This window comes from Vombatus ursinus, unplaced genomic scaffold, assembly GCF_900497805.2.
Source record: "Vombatus ursinus unplaced genomic scaffold, bare-nosed wombat genome assembly UNPS02000749.1, whole genome shotgun sequence".
Lineage (NCBI taxonomy): Eukaryota > Metazoa > Chordata > Mammalia > Diprotodontia > Vombatidae > Vombatus > Vombatus ursinus.
In genome coordinates this window covers 2,467,536-2,484,866 of record NW_020940527.1, presented here as the reverse complement: position 1 = coordinate 2,484,866, position 17,331 = coordinate 2,467,536, and the positions used below count along the sequence as shown (strand labels likewise).

General features: G+C 45.9%; 1 protein-coding gene across 5 annotated transcripts in view; it reads right to left on the bottom strand.

Annotated features, from left to right (window-relative positions):
* The window catches only part of CDH23 (cadherin related 23), a 600,475-nt gene that overhangs the window by 155,977 nt on the left and 427,167 nt on the right, over positions 1 to 17,331 (bottom strand). For all 5 annotated transcript variants that reach the window (XM_027858426.1, XM_027858400.1, XM_027858408.1 and 2 more), the window contains exons 22-26: positions 13,279 to 13,468; positions 12,339 to 12,484; positions 9,642 to 9,861; positions 8,071 to 8,223; positions 1,451 to 1,564 (exon numbers count right to left, since the gene is read on the bottom strand). In XM_027858426.1, coding sequence (XP_027714227.1) covers positions 1,451 to 1,564; positions 8,071 to 8,223; positions 9,642 to 9,861; positions 12,339 to 12,484; positions 13,279 to 13,468 — 823 coding nt within the window. The remainder of the gene's footprint in view (positions 1 to 1,450; positions 1,565 to 8,070; positions 8,224 to 9,641; positions 9,862 to 12,338; positions 12,485 to 13,278; positions 13,469 to 17,331) is intronic.

Below are 17,331 nucleotides of genomic sequence, written 5' to 3'. Positions count from 1 at the left end.
TACTACTACTACTACTACTACTACTACTACTACTACTACTACTACTAGATGCTAGGGAGCATCTAGCCCATACCCAAGTGATGAGATTGTGGCTTGGATGTAGATGGGGTTATTACTTTTCTATAATAGTCCCTAAATGGTTGTCTCAATTTTTTTCTCCATCAAGTGGAGAATTTACCCCATGTTTGGGGCTAAATTCCTGCTTGTAACCTGCACCACTCTATAGCCCAGTTTACAGTCTGGTCCTAAGTTAATCACTTCATCTGGGCTGTCCAGGCCTCCAGAGGACACTGTTCTAACCATTACGGATCTCACTTTGTGGACATCAATGTGTCCAGAGAGAAGGCTTCAGCCAGCCTGGCACTGAGCTGCCTTGGTAGTACCAGCACATGGCACAGAGCTGTCTCTGGCAGGGGAGTACAAGGCTCTCCTGGGGCTGCCTGAGGAGGAAGTTCAGTCTTGTTACTCTCTGGGAGCAGAACAATTCCACTGGGATAAAAGGGAGAAGATTGGCTCTTAGGGAAAGGATATTAGGGGAAGAAGGATGGGCCCCTTCCCAGCCCAGAAGGTTTTCTTGGATTCTCTCAGATGACTCTGTAGAAACTTTATAGCCAGATCCCATATCCCACCTGAAGATGGAAACGGGTAATTCATCCCCATGAGCTGCTAACCAATTGCCACCCACAGAGCAGGCTGAAGGAGCAAAGTACCCCGAGGGAGACAATGTGTGTCAGGGGAGTCAAACTACCACCGTCACTTTGACCTCCATTTCCCCTCAGACCTTGATGGAGACAGGCTAGGATCCCAAACCCCAAAGCTTTGGCAGTAGCCGTGCTCCCAGCCCAGCGCCTACAGCCATTATCCTGGAAAACAGCTGCTGTGGAGAGACAGCCTGGCCACTGCTCCTGCAGGTGCTGTGGCCACAACTAAGGAAGATTCAGAAGAGACAGTTCTCTCCACAGGTCTTTGATGCTGGTCAGATGGTTGAACATCAGAAAGGGATGTAATTTTTATCAGTGGAAATGTCGTTAAAAAAGAAGCATTAACATCTGCTTTGCTGATGAACTCTAAGGGCCATGGGACATTTCCATCTGACTCACAGCTGAAACCTCCCTAATTAGAATGTAAGCTTCGTGTTACTCTTCTATTTGTATCCCCAACCCTTAGCCCAGTGCTTTGTATATAGTAAGCACTTAAGATATTCTTCGTTCATTCATTCATTCATTCATTCATTCATTCATTCATCTGAAGGCAATGTGGGGGAAGGCAGGATTCTGGGCAAGAACTTGATCTCCTGGCTCTTTATCATTGGGGCTGGGGGAGGTATAGCAGAGGTCCCAAGACTGAGAATTGGGGAAAGATGCCCCATGTTGGCTGCACCCTATTAGAAAGGAAAAGCTGAAATGAGCTTCCTTGCCCAAGTTATTTGAGGGGGACTGGAGTTGCCTACCAATGGCCTCCACAATCAGGGTGTACGCTGCTGTGGTCTCTCTATCCAGGTTCACCACCGTCCTGACCACGCCATCTCGATAGCCGATCCTGAATTTACCATCGATGTTTCCTCCTGCAGGTAAAAGAGGATGAAGTTCTTTAGAGATAGACCAGAAAAGAGCCCGCCAAAGGCAATGGATTCCCAAGAGAGAAGCCCTTTCTTGAGGGTAGACATTTTTAACCATTTTTGTGTCCTGAAACCTTTGGGCAGTCTGGTACTAAGCCTATGGAATCCATTTCTGAATCATGTTTTAAATGCATAAGATAAAATACAGAGGATTATGAAGGAAATTAAAGTTAGTGAAAATAAAGATTTACTTTTTTCTTTCATTCCCCTCCCCCCAGTCTATCCATGGACTCAAGGTCAAGAACCTGTGCTCTACGGAAAATGAGCGTGAGAGATATGTGGCCCCAGATCTGAGCAGGACCTGGCGATAGGTTCAATGGCAGCACGGGCTATAGAGTTTCTAAGACGATGCTTGTGAAAACATTTGATCAAGTGCCATGGGAATATGAGGAAAGGCTACAGTTATTTTGCCAGTCTTAATTTAAGCTTCCAGAGCAGAGCTCATTCAGGGCGTGGCTCACATGGTTGGGTTAGATGCACAGTTGGGGGAGGGAGTGAGCCCAAATTTCAATGAACATGGCAGCATGCATTCATTAAATGTTAATTAGTACCAGGCATTGCACTGAGTGCTGACGATACAAAGACAGGATGAAAAATAGCCTCTGTCCTCAAGGAGCTTATAATCTATTTTGGGGATACAACGTTCACACAGATAAGTAAATATAATTTGAGTGAAGAGAGAGTCCTAACACCTGGGAGGATCTGGAAAGGCTTCCTTGGGCTTGAGTTGAGCCTTGAAGTAAACTAAGGGTTTTAATAGGCTGAGATGAGGAAGGGGAGCATTCCAAGAATGGGGGACAACCTCTCCCAAAGTGGGAGATGCAATGCTGAGTTCAGGGAAGAGCAAGAAGGCCTGTTTGATTGGGGCATGTGGTGAATGGAGGGCAATGTGAAATAAGTCTGGAAAAGTAGGCTAAGGAGAGAGTGTGAAGGGTCAAGCTAATGAGTGTGAATTTTATCCAGAAAGTAAGAGACACTTATGGGATTCTTGAGCTTTGTATTGTGTCTGAGATATTAAAACAATAGATTATTAGAGATGAAAAACTTGGTAACTCACAATATAGAATGATAATGATGGAAGGAACTGTAGAATGTGCAATATATGTGTTAGAACTGGAGAGGTCCTTAGAAATGGTCAAGTCTAATTTCCTTATTTTACCTGAGAAAACAGACCCAGAAAGTAGAAATGATTAGCATGAATTTTTATGGTTGAAGCAGAACTAGAACTCAGGGCCTCAAGTTAATTCAATTTAGCAACAACAAAAATTTATTAAGTGCCTACAACAGCTGGGGGGGGGATAGTACCTGGGCAACTAGGTGGCACAGTGGATAGAGTGCTGGTCCTGGAGTCAGGAGGACCTGAGTTCAAATCTGGCCTCAGGGCAAGTCATTTAACTCTGTTTGCCTCAGTTTCCTCATCTGTAAAATAAGCTGGAGAAGGAAATGGCAAACCACTCCAGTATCTTTGCCAAGAAAACCCCAAATGGAGTCAGGAAGAGTTGATTGAAATGATTGAACAACAGAAAGGGCACTATGGAGATAACAAAGGTGAAAACAACATAGTCCCTGCCCTCAAAGAGCTTACTATCGAGTAGGGAGATAAGGCAAGGGCACAAATGACAGTTATAAGGTAAAATGTGATGATGCAAAGGGCAAAGTTTGAGTGACTTGGAGAGGGAGGAATTATTTCCAGCTGAAGGGTGGGTGGGGCAAGAAAAGATTTATGGAGAAGACTGGAGGGCTAGTTAGCCAACTAGTATTTATTAATGTGCCTGAAATAGGCCTTGAAAAAAATAGAATTTCAACAGCTTAAAATGTGGAGGGATTGCATTCTAGGCTTGGGGGATGTTGACTGTGAATGGCCACCATGATTGAGGGAAGGAGAGCAGCCCAGTATGACTGGAGAGGTAGAAAAGGTTCCAAGTCCTGCTCCAGTGCCCTTCCTGTTGCCTGATTCCCATAAGCCTGAATTGCTCAATCAAAAGCATATTAAATGCCCCTAGAAGCAAGATTGAATAGTGGGGATGAATGGAGGTGGATGGGAAAGGGGTGCAATCTAAGTGCTAGGAATGGAGGCCCAAGAATGAGGGGCAGGAAGAGGGGCCCAGAGATAGCAGAGTCCTCTTGGGCTATGAAGAAAAAGACCCCAACAAGCTACCCTCTGTCACTAAGGGGCCAAGCATTTGGTCAAGGCAGAGAGGGGACATACTGGAGAAAAGGAGAAAATGGCCTCATTAGTGGGTCCCTCTGGCTCTTTGCTCTCCACAATGGCCCTGCTACTTACTGCCTGTGCCCTCAATGGCCACTTCTTTCCCTTCTTGGGGCCTCAATCTCCTCCTCTGTAAAAATGAGGGTATTGAAAGAGAGTGATCTTTAAGGTCTGGTCCATTGGGATTAAGACATGATCAAGGGGTAGATGGTATGCTGGATTCTGGGCAGCAGAGGGCGCCAAAGTACAAGTTTTACCCTCTTTGAAAGCACCTCTCATGAGCATCTCTCAATCGGAGTATTTTTCACCGAATCCTGGTATGATACAACCCGAGGGCTAGAAGAGATCTTACAGAGTCAGTTAGGCCTCTGCTCCTCATAATGAGTGTTAGGACACTTTGGGGGTATCGTGGAGACCTAGATTCATGAACCATTAGAGCTGGAGTTTATCTGCTCCAACTGGCCATCGCATGAATGAGAATCAGACTCTAGAACCCAAGAATCTTGACTCCTTAATCACAACATCATATTATCAGACATCATCAGGACAGCCTTATGCATAAGTGAAGTAGGCAATCACCTTCATGATGATCTCTGGGAGAAAGTACATGGTGACAAATTCATACTATGGTGTAACTAATATCTCCCCTCTTCAAATTTTCCTACAGAACTTTGACTCTTTCCTAGTCTGTAAACTCCTTGAGACCAGGAACTGTTTTTTCCTTTTCTTTGTATCCCTAGAGCTTAGCACAATGTTTGGCGCATAGTGGGTGCTTAATTAATGCTTGCTGACTGATTTTGTCCTATCACGTCCTACTTTGTATCATCTCTTTTAGTAGATTACACACCTCTTGAGGACAGGGGCTGTATCATTTCCCAGCTTTCTATCTCCACATATTAGTACTGTGCACTTACCATAAATGCTTATTGAATTAAATTGAAATGAGTAAGTGCAGATCTATAACTTTCTGAGAACAAGTCTTATCAAAGGGGAGAGAAGAGTTCACAAGGTGGTGGGCACTTGGAAGGGAGGGTAGATGCATCATACCATGATAATGGGAGAAGGCTACAGAAAAGAGCTGGGGGAAGTGAAGACAAGCTTTGCAATTTTATTGAGGTCTGATGTCGTATAACTCCTTATTCTCTCCTGCCAATCTGTGACTTAGGAGAAGTGAGGTGGAAGGTAGAAGAGGTGGTGATTATGTTGGGGAGGAGTGAGGAAGGTGGGCACGTGGGCATATACATCAAGGACACAGGATGCACAAATGACTAGATAAATGTAAAGGTAGATGGACTAGGCAAGGTTGAATGTGGGGGATGGATTTAATACTTCTCCTCCCCCTTTGTGGACTATTACATTCACAGACTTAAAAAATGGTGGGAAGCATTATGCTAAGGCGGGGCTCAGTGGGACCTTTATAGATGGGTAAGAGTTTGTCAGGGACCTTTCATAGATCAAAAGGACCCTGAGGTGCAGACGCCATTTTGTGAAACCTCATTTTTCTCAAGTAGTCTTTCCACTTTTGCTCGGAGACCTGTAGCGAGGGCAAATTCTACCATCTCCTGAAGCAGTCTATTGCACTTTGGGAGAATATTAATTGTTAGGAAGTTTCTCCTTCTCCTGAGCTGGACTCAACTTCTCTGCAGCTTCCAGGTCATTGGGCTGCTTCTTCCCTCTTGGGTCAAGCAAAGCAAGTCTACTCTGTGTTCTATGTGACATTCATTCAGATAGTTGAAGACAGCTAATGGGTCTCCCCCAGAATTCTTTTCTAGACTAAACACCCCAAGCTCCTTCAACCCATCCTAGGGTCTGATCTTCAGGCTCTTCACCATCATGGTTGACCTCCTCTGTCCTTCTAAAAGGATGGCCCCTACAATGGATCAGACTCCTCGTCCTTCTAAAAGGATGGCCCCTACAATTGATCAGACTCCTCTGGGTGGGCTCTAACTGTGGCAGAGTACAGTAGGATTATCACGGCTCCCACTGTGAACCTTATTCCTTTCTCAATGTAGTCCAAAATGGATTATTAGCTTTTTGAGTTACCATGTCAACCTGTTGACTCACAGTGAGTTCCATTCTGCTAAACCCCTCTGGGGCCCTTCTCACCTAAAGGTGTTGTCTAGCCATATCTTCCCCATTCAGAATCTGTGAAGGATGACTTTTTGAGCCCAAATATATCCTATATTTATCCCTATTAAATCTCATCTTATTTAGAAGAGGCCCATTATTCCATCCTGTTGAGATCTTTTTGGCTCCTAATTCTGACCTAATTTGGGATCCCAATTCTGTGGGCCAATGTGTCAGCCGCCCCTCCCAGCTTTGTGTCACTCAGGTATTTGATAAACATGGTAAGGTTTCCAACTTCTTTTCAGTCATCACTTCAGACTGCTGCCTTTACAGCAACCACTGGTTTTATGGACTTGGATACTGTTCGATCCCACCTCAGAAACATCTCTTGTTTCTATCCCCTTCCCTCTCCTCACACAGCCACCGTTTGAATATGGGCACTCAGCCCTTCTCCCCAGCCTATTATGCCACCAGGCTCTCCCCTCTCCAATCCACCTTCCACACAACCGCCCAAACCAAGTGACCAAATTAAAACTCCTTTTGGTGCATAAAATCCTCCCCAGCCTGGCTCCATCCTGCTTCTCCAGCTCTAACAGACATGACTTCCCTTCATATGCCGGTCAAACTGACCTCCTCATCTTTCCTCACACATAACATCGGCTCTCTCACGTCTGTGCCTTTCTTGGCACAGGCTGTCTGTCCCCAAGGCCTCCAGTGCACATACTGACCATCTCTACCCCCTGGAATTCCTGACTTCTCTCAAAACCCAGCTCAACACTGCCTCCCCCCCACCAGCTGCTAGCGCATCTCTTGCCTGTGAAGTTATCTCTTACTCACTTCGCACAGATTTAGTATAAGATCATTGGGGTGCATTTTGTTCCTCCCAAGAGAATGGGAGCAGGATTGTTTTGTTTGGGACTGACTGTATCCCTGGTGCTTAGCACAGTGCCTGACACGTAGTAGGTGCTTAAGAAATAATCATCACTTCAGGAGTCACTCACTCACTCTCTTGCCTTCTTGCCCTGCTGATACTAAACCTAGGCAACAGAGGAGGAGGAGGAGAAAGGGGAAAGGGAAGGTGGAGGGGGATGGGGACGGGGAGGGGGAAGAAGGAGGAGGAGGAGGAGAAGTATCAGCAGCAGCAGCAGCAGTAGTAGTAGAAGAGGAGGAGGAGAGGTTTTGAAAAAATATTTTGATAACTGTATTTCAATATAATTGTTTCCTTTTGTCATTCTATCCATTTTATTTTATGCACTTAAAAACATGATTCTGGGAAAGGGTCCACAGGCTTTATCAGACACTGCCCAAAGTGTCCATGGCCCTAAAGCAGCTCTGATTTAGTGCTTTCAGACTTGCAAAGCGTTATATGCGAGCCAGGGACTGGACCCTCGCTTTAAGTAGAGTGGACTGCTGGGCTCCAGAAACTCCCTTCACTAATGAAGGCCAGGCCTTTCCTTGCACCTTAATAGACTTAGAGTTGCTTAGAGCACCGAGGAGTTTAGTGAATTACCCAGGGTCACACAGTCAGAGTGTGTGTGTGGGGCAGAGGGAGGGTTTTGAACCCTGGTCTTCTGGACTTGTTGGCCAGCTCTCTCTAGCCACTGGTTGGCACTGCTTCTCCTGATTGGGGCTATCTCAGAATCCTTCCCTGCTCAAGCAGGTTCTGAAAGAGCCCAAAGGGAATCAGCTTCAGGCCAGAGAAGTACCAGTCAATCAGGCAAGAATGAATCCTTTGGAAAGCACCAGGAGAGATCAAGACCCATATTCTGATCTATAGCTATAAACAGGTAAGTTATATATGACACATACACATGTATGGGCAGAACCACCATCACATTAAACTTATTTGTGCTATGTCGCATACATGTTTATGCATACGCGTACATGTTTAGGTGTGCATGCACGTATGTACATGCACACACATGTTTGTATGTATACATGCATGCATGTGTATATGTGTATATATACACGCATGTATGTATATATGTGTGTCTGCATGTAAATCCCAAGTGAAACAACAGTAAGTTACAAAACCCAATGAGAGATATTTCTGATTTAAAAGTTTTAGCCCCTCTCAAATTCTCTGGACATTATCTAGTCCCTCAAAGGGTACTAAAGGGCCTAGGGAGGGGATGGATATAGGGCAGAGGAGCCAGTGAGAGGAGAGAGCCAGAACCTGTGATAAAGTAACTGAGCTCAGCGTTGAGTCCCACATCATTGTCTGTGCAGTTTAGCCAGACCACTCGGAAATCTCGGGGGATGTCCTCCAGCAGGGAGACATTGTACGCGGCTGGGAAGAAGGTAGGGGTCTCATCATTCACATCCAGTACTAGAGAGAAGACACAGAGAGAAGACAGGGTTTGGTTTTATAACACAGCTTTCTGCAGGAATTTTGTACTGAGGCCTCAGAAATAGTCATGGGGAACACACAAGTGGAGGGGAAGACTATTCCTGCTCCTTCTTCCCACCAATATCACCATCTGGCTGAACCATTGGCATTGGGCTAGGCTGAGGATTTGAATTGATTGTTTCACTGGTGCTGGCTGACCCAACGCTCCTGGAGGCCCAGCTAGATAGTGACGGGAGATGTGGGGATGCTGAAGGATGCTGGACCCTGACTCAACAGGAGAAGGTCACAGGATACTCATTTTACAGAAGACAATCCTAAGACACAGAGCAGTTAGTGATATACCCAAGGTCACACAGCTAAGTGTCAACTGAGTCCTAATGGATATGGTAACATCAGAGTTATCCCTCTCGTTGCCAACGAGACTGGGACACTCTCTGTGGGTCACCGAAGGATCTGTAGTAGGAAGGCCTAGTTTTTATTTTCCTTGAGTTAAAGATTATGTACAAAGCATCTTTAAGACCCCAGCATGACTCTGCCATTCCTTAACTCCCCTAAGCTCCTTTTCAAGAGCTCTGTCTACCACAAGCTTCTCCTTTGACATAGAAAGGATCTTGGGGATCTTCTTATCAAAACCTCTCAACTCACCAATAAAAGGCACAGATATCACAGATATAGGGAAGGCACAATGAAACGTCCAGTGACTGTTCTTAGGCCCTAGGACCCTGACTCCTCATGCGATTCCCTTGCTGATGTCTGGGCAGGGTGGGGCAAGCTCCATCAGGTAGACCAAGGATTCCCACTCTTTTTCAACTCCTGTACACCTTGTTATTCAGTGAACCTTTCTCAAACCAACTATTCAGTATGAAAAGAAATAAAATCTAGTGTTTACCATGCATTACCACTCATAAGAACTAACATGGATTAAATTATTTTAATAGGGTAGTATTAATTATTTTTTTCCTTAAAATTTTACCAAATACTAATATTTATCAAATATTTCCTGTGGCTCTTCATAAAAATTTCTACTCCCTAGGGGTATACATACTCTAGGTTGGGTAACCAAACAAATTCCTGTGATGCCAGGTGCCTAGGGAGTGGGCCGATCACAGAGAGAGGCAGGGTGGACTTGGGGCTTAGCAGCTAACTAGTGTGGCTTCCCTTGAGCCCAGAGGGACCATGAACCATGTGTGTAGAGGTTCAAGAGAGGGAAAGCTCTCTATTTGCCTTTTTCCAGGGATGGGAGCTAGAGCAATGATTTAAGGCCTTAGAAACTCTGACAGTGGACTAGCTCCTAGAGATGGACCTGAAAGGACCCTGGGACAGGCATGCCACTTGCTGCAAATGCCTACTCTCTTGACCCCATTCCAGTATGGATGGACAGTGATGTCTTGACTCACCTCGAATGGTGAGCGTGCTGGTGGAGCTCTTCGTGGGAGTGCCGGCGTCGCTAGCCACCACCCTAAGGTAGTACTCTGCTATGTGCTCACGATCCAGCTCAGTGGTGGTAGTCACCACACCACTGCTGCTGTTGATGACGAAGTCCATGCGGGGCATGCCCACCTGCATGCGGTATGTCACCAGCCCATTCAAGCCTTCATCCAGGTCAATGGCCACCACCTGGTAAGAAGAACAGCTGGACATGAGTGTTGAGAGTACGGCCCCCAGGATCAGAGCCTCTGCTGTCCAGAGGTCACTAATGCTTCCTCTAGATTTTTGGGCTGCTCCATTTATACTCAAATGAAGACTTTTGGTTCCTTCCCAACCTTGACTCCTAGCTCTTAATATTCCCTGATTCAGACCCAACTCCAGTCAGGCAAACTAACTACAGCAGGAAGGAAAGCAGCATTGTCAATTAATTCCCAGATCCACTCTCTCCAGGGCTTTCTTTAGTTTGTGAACATCATTGGTGGGGGGCTGGGGACTGTCTGTTAAAAGAGAAGGGATTAGAGAGAGGTAGCTCCCACACACAATATAAGGAAAGCTGGCAGCGTGGAGCACTTGTTTAAAATAAATGCACATGTTGTTGAGGCCACACATTTTCTCTCTCCAAGGTACCTATTTTGTGCCGTGATTCAATTTGAGTCGATTCAAGCAATATTTATCATTTTGTGCAAAGTACAGCGCCCTGAGGAGGGAGAAAGAGCGCCAACAACTTGGTAGTGGTGATGGAATGGGGGAGAAATTGGGGGGGTGTCAAATGGGGGGGTGATGGCTGGACGGAACCTAAAGGAAGGTAAGGAACCTGAGGGGCAGAGCTGAGGGGAGAGTTTACCCCAGGAAAGGGACACAGAAGGTGGGGACAGAGATGGAAGAGAAATGCTGAGTTTGGGGAGCATCTAGTCATCCAGTGTGGTTGGGTCTGATAAAGTTGTATCTTCACTAGGGTCTGACGCCTCAGTGTAGGGAGTGGGAGGTGACCCTGAGTGGATTCTCAGAGACTAAGGCAGCCCTGTACACAGGCTTCTGCTGAGCTGGTAACACCTTGAGGATGGCTTTGGGGCAGACTGTTGTCTGGAGACCTGCTTAGCTAAGTGGGGGGAGGCTTATAATCAGGTAATGATTCTTTTGGCCAAAGACTTCTACTAAGGATTGCAATCTATACTGGTGGAGGGAAAATCACCTCAATGAAATACTAGATGTTTTTAAGTGAAGTTAAGTCAAATTGCAAATGTCACTTTGAACCCATAATGTCTCTGCTGGTCTGTAACATGGGGCAGGGGAGGCAATTTTCTTTCTTTCTTTTTTTTTTAGAATATTTTTAACAATATTTTTTCTTTTTAATTGTAATTATGAACTCGACAACATCAATAAACATCAACATTTCCATATTTAAAGGAGTAAAGAAAAAGAGGATTATATATGAAACCATAAATCTCTATTACATACAGCTTTTTTCTTTTTTTTTTTAACCTAGAGGCAGCTAGGTTATGCAGTAGATAGAGTACTGGACTTGGAATCAGGAAGACCTGAGTATGAATCTTTTTTTTTATAATTCTATTTTTATTTTATTTATTTGTTTACTTTGCTAGGCAATGGGGTTGAGTGATTTGCCCAGGGTCACACAGCCAGTAAGTGTCAAGTGTCTGAGGCCGGATTTGAACTCTGGTCCTCCTGACTCCAGGGCCAGTCCTCTATCCATTGTGCCACCTAGCTACCCCCTCTGAGTGTGAATCTTGCCTGAGATACTTACTAGTCATGTGACCTGAGCACGGCTCGATTTCCTCATCTGTGAAATGGGGAGAACAATATCACCCACCTCCCAGGGTTAATATTAGGATAAAATAACATGTAAAGTGCTATATATTTTATTTAAAGTATATATTAAATTTAAACCCAGCAGTTTCAACACTGTCCTGCTCATCTGTGTCCCCTTCTGAACATCCAGGGCCCAATTTTCAAGGACACACAAATGTACCGTCTAGGCTCCTTGGCAGCTGCCATCATCTGCCTCATCTCTGGCAGCTCCTGGCTGTCCCCAAGGCCCTCATGTCCAGTCTAGGGCAGCACCCTTTCCAGCCTTTGTATGAGACAAATTAGGGCTTATGATATGTTTTTTTTGGATATTGAAGGGGAAGGAAGGGAGGACATTTGGGAAGGATTTGTACCCACTTATGCTAAAGCAAGTGTTTTTGCTGAATGCCAAAGGATCCAGAATATTTAGTTCACCCAGATTCCCCGTGCATTTCAGCTAACTGAGCTCCAAGTGCTTGGCTCTTATCTACTGATTTTGTACTGATTTGCATCCTTTGGCTTCTCTCCCATCAGACTGTAAGCTCCCTGAGGATCAGCGGCTTTAGAGGCCATATAGGTCAAACCATACCTAAAATTACAATCTTAAGCTCTTCTTGTCTCGTATTTTTTTCTGCCATTTCAAGTCTTTCCCACTTGAGTGTGGGTCTGGTGAGGACCGAGGCTGTACCTCACATGACTTCTGTTTGCCCTAGAGCGCAGGGCTGAAAAGCAGAGCCTCAGTCAGTGCTTGTCGGAGGACTGGATTGATTGCTCCAGACAGGGAGAGACTGCGGGAGGAAGAGTCAAGGGGAAGGAGGACTTGTTCTGGGAACCAGAGCTCTTCCTGGGGATGGGAGACTCACATGGTAGACTGAGGTCCCAGCGAGGGTGCCTTCCAGCACCTCAGCGATGGCGGGCAGGTTCTGGAAGGTGGGGTCATTGTCATTCAGGTCCAATAAGTTCACAAAGACTGTGGCGCTGCTGGTGGCTCTCAGTGGGGGTCTGCCACCTAAAGGGAATCAAGAAAGCAGGGAGAGGGGAAATGGAGAGAGGGAAAGGGGAAAGAGGAGAAAGAAAGAAATCATTTAGAGGCAGCTGGTGATGCAGTAGTTGTGGAGTGCTGGGACTGGAATCAAGAAGACTTGAGTTCAAATCTGGCCTCAGACACTAGCTGTATGACCCTGGGTAAGTCACCTAACCTCTGTTGTTCCCAGTTTCTTCAGCTGTAAAATGGCAATTTTAATTAATTAATTAAATCAATATATAAAATAATAATAATAATAATAAAATAAATCTAAATAAACAATGAAATAAATATAATAAAAAGAATAAACAATAAAACAGCACCTGCTTCTCAGGGTGGTTTTGAGGATCAAATGAGGTAATATTTGTAAAGTGCTAGCTCTTTATATAGCACATAGTAGGTACTTAAAAAAACGCTTGTTCCCTTTCCTTCCTCCTCATTTTCAAATGGTTCCTTGAGGAAGGCTGTCACAGGTGGCTCCTTGATAAGCCAGAGCAGGTAGAAGACCCTGGGCCTATCCCCTCCTCCCTGAATGCCTCTCCAGCTATGTTCAGAGGTCATCTGGCTGACTGGAAGGAGAAGCTGGAAGGGGAGACCCCAGCAGGGTTCCCATCTAGTCCAATGATAAGAGGCACAACCTCCACAGGGTGAGAGCAAATCCAAGGACCCATGACACTCTCAATGTGGGGCATCCCATGCCTGGGACTGGCCAAGGCACAATGGCAGCTTGAGGAGAGTGGGGCAGGTTGGGGTGGAGAGGGGTGAGCGGGGCTCCTTACAATCGGTGACGGTGACGATGATTTTGCGCATGAGTTCTGCCTCTTCGGGGTCAGGGTTCTCGCGGTCCAGCATGACGTTGGTGGTTCTGATCTTGCCCGTGGTGCCGTTGATGCTGTAGAACTTGTTGGGAGGGTGAATGCTGTACACCAAAGTACCGTTCTCGGCCAGGTCAGGGTCCACGGCCACCACCTAGGAGGGGAGGTGAGGATCATGACACCCACATGGCAGGTAAGAGAGAGGTGATCCGGGTTTGGGAACTCATTAGCCTGCTTCCATGGCATTGTGGTATAGGGGACAAAGACCTGGCCTCTTTCCCATTCTGCCTAGACCTCTCCCCATCCCAGGACCAGAAGGGGCTTCATTGGGCCAGGAGGACCAGGTACTGGGACAAGGAGACCCTCTCTATCAATATAAGTCAGCACCTCTCTGCGACCTGTAGGCCAGATGAAAGATGCAGAATGGGAAAGAGAGAGGACATGGAGCCACATTAGCACTCTGGCTCTTCCACTTGCTGTCTGCATGACCTTGGGTGGGTCACTGCCTTTCCTTTGGGTCTTAATTCCCTCACATATGGGGACTGGACTAAGTGAGATCCAAGGAATTTTCCCGTTCCAAACCCCATGATCCTGTAAATCGGACAACAAAGCCAGTAGCAGTTGGGATTACATGTTAGGATTTCATTGTATAATGAGCATCTCACAAGCTGGGAGAGCATGAAAGGGCAGGGCCTTAGGAAAGGGGGAACCTAGGGGCTCTGCCTTGGTTGAAGTTCAGAGACTGGGGCTTTCCCTTGATGGAAGCATCCAGATTATTTCCCAATTAATCCAGAGTTTGCATTTTCTTACCCTGCTAGACTCTAAGTTCCAAGAGGGCAGAGACTACATCTTGAGTAGACTTTGCATCTCCTTTAGCCCTTGACCTCTGTATGTAGTGGTTACTAAGTTTTTGAGAGGTGAGTGAATACATTTGTGAACTTTTGCTTTGTGTACACTCCACTCTATAGATCTTGGCTTCAGAAACAGAAAAGTTATAATCTTCTCAGGGCTGACTGTGTTGGATTATGAGTTCTATAAGTGGGAAAGAAAGATGTGGGCTGGTTTAACAACTGGATCTCCAAAAACGTGACAAACTTTTCAATTTAATCTGTTCTGTTAATATTTTCTCCATCATTTTCTTAAGTCTAGAGGTCAACAAAACAAGAAATCAAATCCTGGCTTGTTATATTTTCCAATTTCTGAGGTGTAAATGCTCACGATGAGCATTTAACAACTGGCTCTCCAAAAAACACGTCAAATTTTTCAGTTTAATCTGCACTGTTAATATTTTTCTATCATTTTCTTGAGTACTCTAGACAATCAACAAAACCAACAAGAAACCAAACCCTTATTTGGAGCATTTTCCCATTTCTGAGGTGTAAATTTAACAATGGGCTCTTAACAATGAGCCAGTAGAAGGTTGCTTGAGTCACCTGGATGTGAGCATACCAACAGGACCTGGCAGAAGATGAAGAAAGAACATATTCTGTGGTCCTCAGGTAGCAACAATTTATTGACATCTTACACAGTCTGTCCCAAAGGTTGCCTCCTGCTCAGTGTATCTGAAAGATAGCTTAATTACTGAGTGTTAACACAAGATAGTGTTGTACAGTGGTGGGGGGGGCTGACTCTAGAGTCAGAGGACCTGAGTTCAAACCCTGCCTCACACACTTGCTACCTGTGTGACTTTGGAAAAGCCACTTAATCTCTGTGGGCCTCAGTTTCCTCATTTGTAAAATGAAGGGGTCTGCCAAGGCGGTCTCCTCTTGCTCTAACCTAGAATGCCACAATTCTTGTTGAATTGGGGACTGGAACCCAGATGTCTGAAGATCACAGGACATTTTCCAGGCGTTTATTTCACTCTGGAGCCTATCTTGTCACAGCCACCTTTTCCCTTCCTCTGGGGGGACATTCTAGTAGCAGGGACATTTGCATAAGAATCAGTCCTTTTGATGCTTTGGGTCTTCCTACTGCTTTCCCACAGACTGGATTTCATCTCATCTTGGTGACACAACAATTATGTCCACAGCCACCAATTGTAAAGTCAAAGGCAGTGGTGGGATGACATTCTAGGGGGATGGAGGGGTAGGGACTCCCAAGGTCCAGGCCAGAAACAGTTACGGCATGGAGGAGTGAGGGGAGAGAAAGTCGGGGCCGTGCCCACCTGTTCACTCTGTCCTCTGGCCCCCCAACTGAGCAGGGGGGAGGGGCAGGTCTTTGGGACTGATGGTCTCCTTGTTTTCCTGTGCCTTAACCTTTGTGCCTCTCGAGAGGAAAACGGCCAAGACTTTTCTCTTTCCTCTCAGGAATTACCACCGGTAGTGTCCTTGACCAGTTGGTTCCCTTCCCCTCCTCACTCTCATTTTCTCCCCACCATCCACAGAGGCCAAGCTGCATCATTCTACCCTGCCTCAACTAAGGACCAGGGATTTATCAACAGAATTTCTCCTTTGTCTATTTTTTATGAGTTACTGTGCTTTAAGGCTTCTCTCAGCTGATCTAGCTATCACACTCTCCACTGGGGGAAACTGAGGTTCAGAAATGGAAGCAATTTGGCCAAAGTGGGTTCTAGAAGCCAGGGGTTCTGGATCTCAGTCAGGCACCGATGGCCTCCTTCACTTCCCCCCCGCCCCACCCCCGCCCCGTGTTTTAGAGGCTGCAGCGTTTCAGGAGACTAGAACAATTGCTTTCCAGGGAGGGGACGGCTGAAGTCCCATCGGCCAGAGCCTTAACTGCAGGGCACTCTGGGATCAGCTCCTTTGTGTTACTTGATGTGGGACTTCTTTCTGCGTTGGCAGCAGAATATTTCTTTCCCCCACCTAATCCCCTTGCAGAGGTGTCTCTGGGGCTAGCAGACCAGAACAGACAGATGGGCTGCTGAAATGCCTTCAGCTCCCATCTGCCTGAAGTACTGACCAAGCTGGAAGCTCTGGAGTCAGACATGGGAGAGGGACAGGGGGAGCTGGGAAACTGATGGAGGGGGTGAGGTGAAGGTGAGGCCTGTAAGCTGACCCTTCCTGCCAACGGGAACTACTCCAGTTGTGCTGGCACCCTCATCCCTAGCTAGCTCTCTAACCCTGGCGAAGGAAGGTGGATGGACCCAGGGACTGAAGCCCTGGATTGTCATCTGGGCTCTGCCCTGTTCATGTGCTGGGAAAACAGGCAGGTCATTTACTTTTTCTGGGCCTCACTTTTTCCCCCTACTGGCCAGCTAACTAGTCCTATCTTGACAACAGGGAAGATGGTGTATGTCCTTGAGCTCAGGGCTGATGATTCAAAGAACAGTAATAATAGGGTGTCAATAATTATTGCTTAGATAATAGGATGGTAATTAATTTTCTGTATACAATTCTCCCCCAAACAAAACAAAACAAAAATACCTAGAGGCAGCTAAGTGGCAGAGTGGACAGAGTGGGCCTAGAGTCAGGAAGACCTGAGTTCAAATCCAGCCTCAGATACTTATTAGTTGTGAGACCTTGGTCAAGTCATTTAACCTTTGTCTGTTTCAGAGATGGGGATGATAATAGCACCTAACTTTCAGGGTTGTGGTGAGGATCAAATGAGATAATAGTTGTAAAGTACTTAGCACATGGTAGGTACTTAATAAATGCTAGTTCCCTTTACTTCTCACCTAACCACTGGAGAAAAAAAGAAAAAAAACCCCAAAACCTTTGCAAAAAATATGCATAGTCAAATAAAACAAATTCCCATGTTGGCCACGTTCAAAAGGTGTCTGTCCCTGCCTACTCTCTGAGCCCATTCCTTCCCTTTCTGTCTGTGAGGGTCCTCTGGAATCATAGTTGGTCATTGTGTCTTATAGTTCTAACTGGAAAAAAGGTAAAATCCTCTTCTGCTCTCTCCTTCTGATCATTTGCCTATTTAGGGGATGGGCAGGACAGCTGTTAGTCTCCCCATTTTATTAATGGGAAGAGTGAGGCCCAGAGAGTGAAGTGAATTGATTTCCTTTGGCCAGATGGCCAATCATTGACTGGGGTTAGATAGAGCTAGAACCCAGGT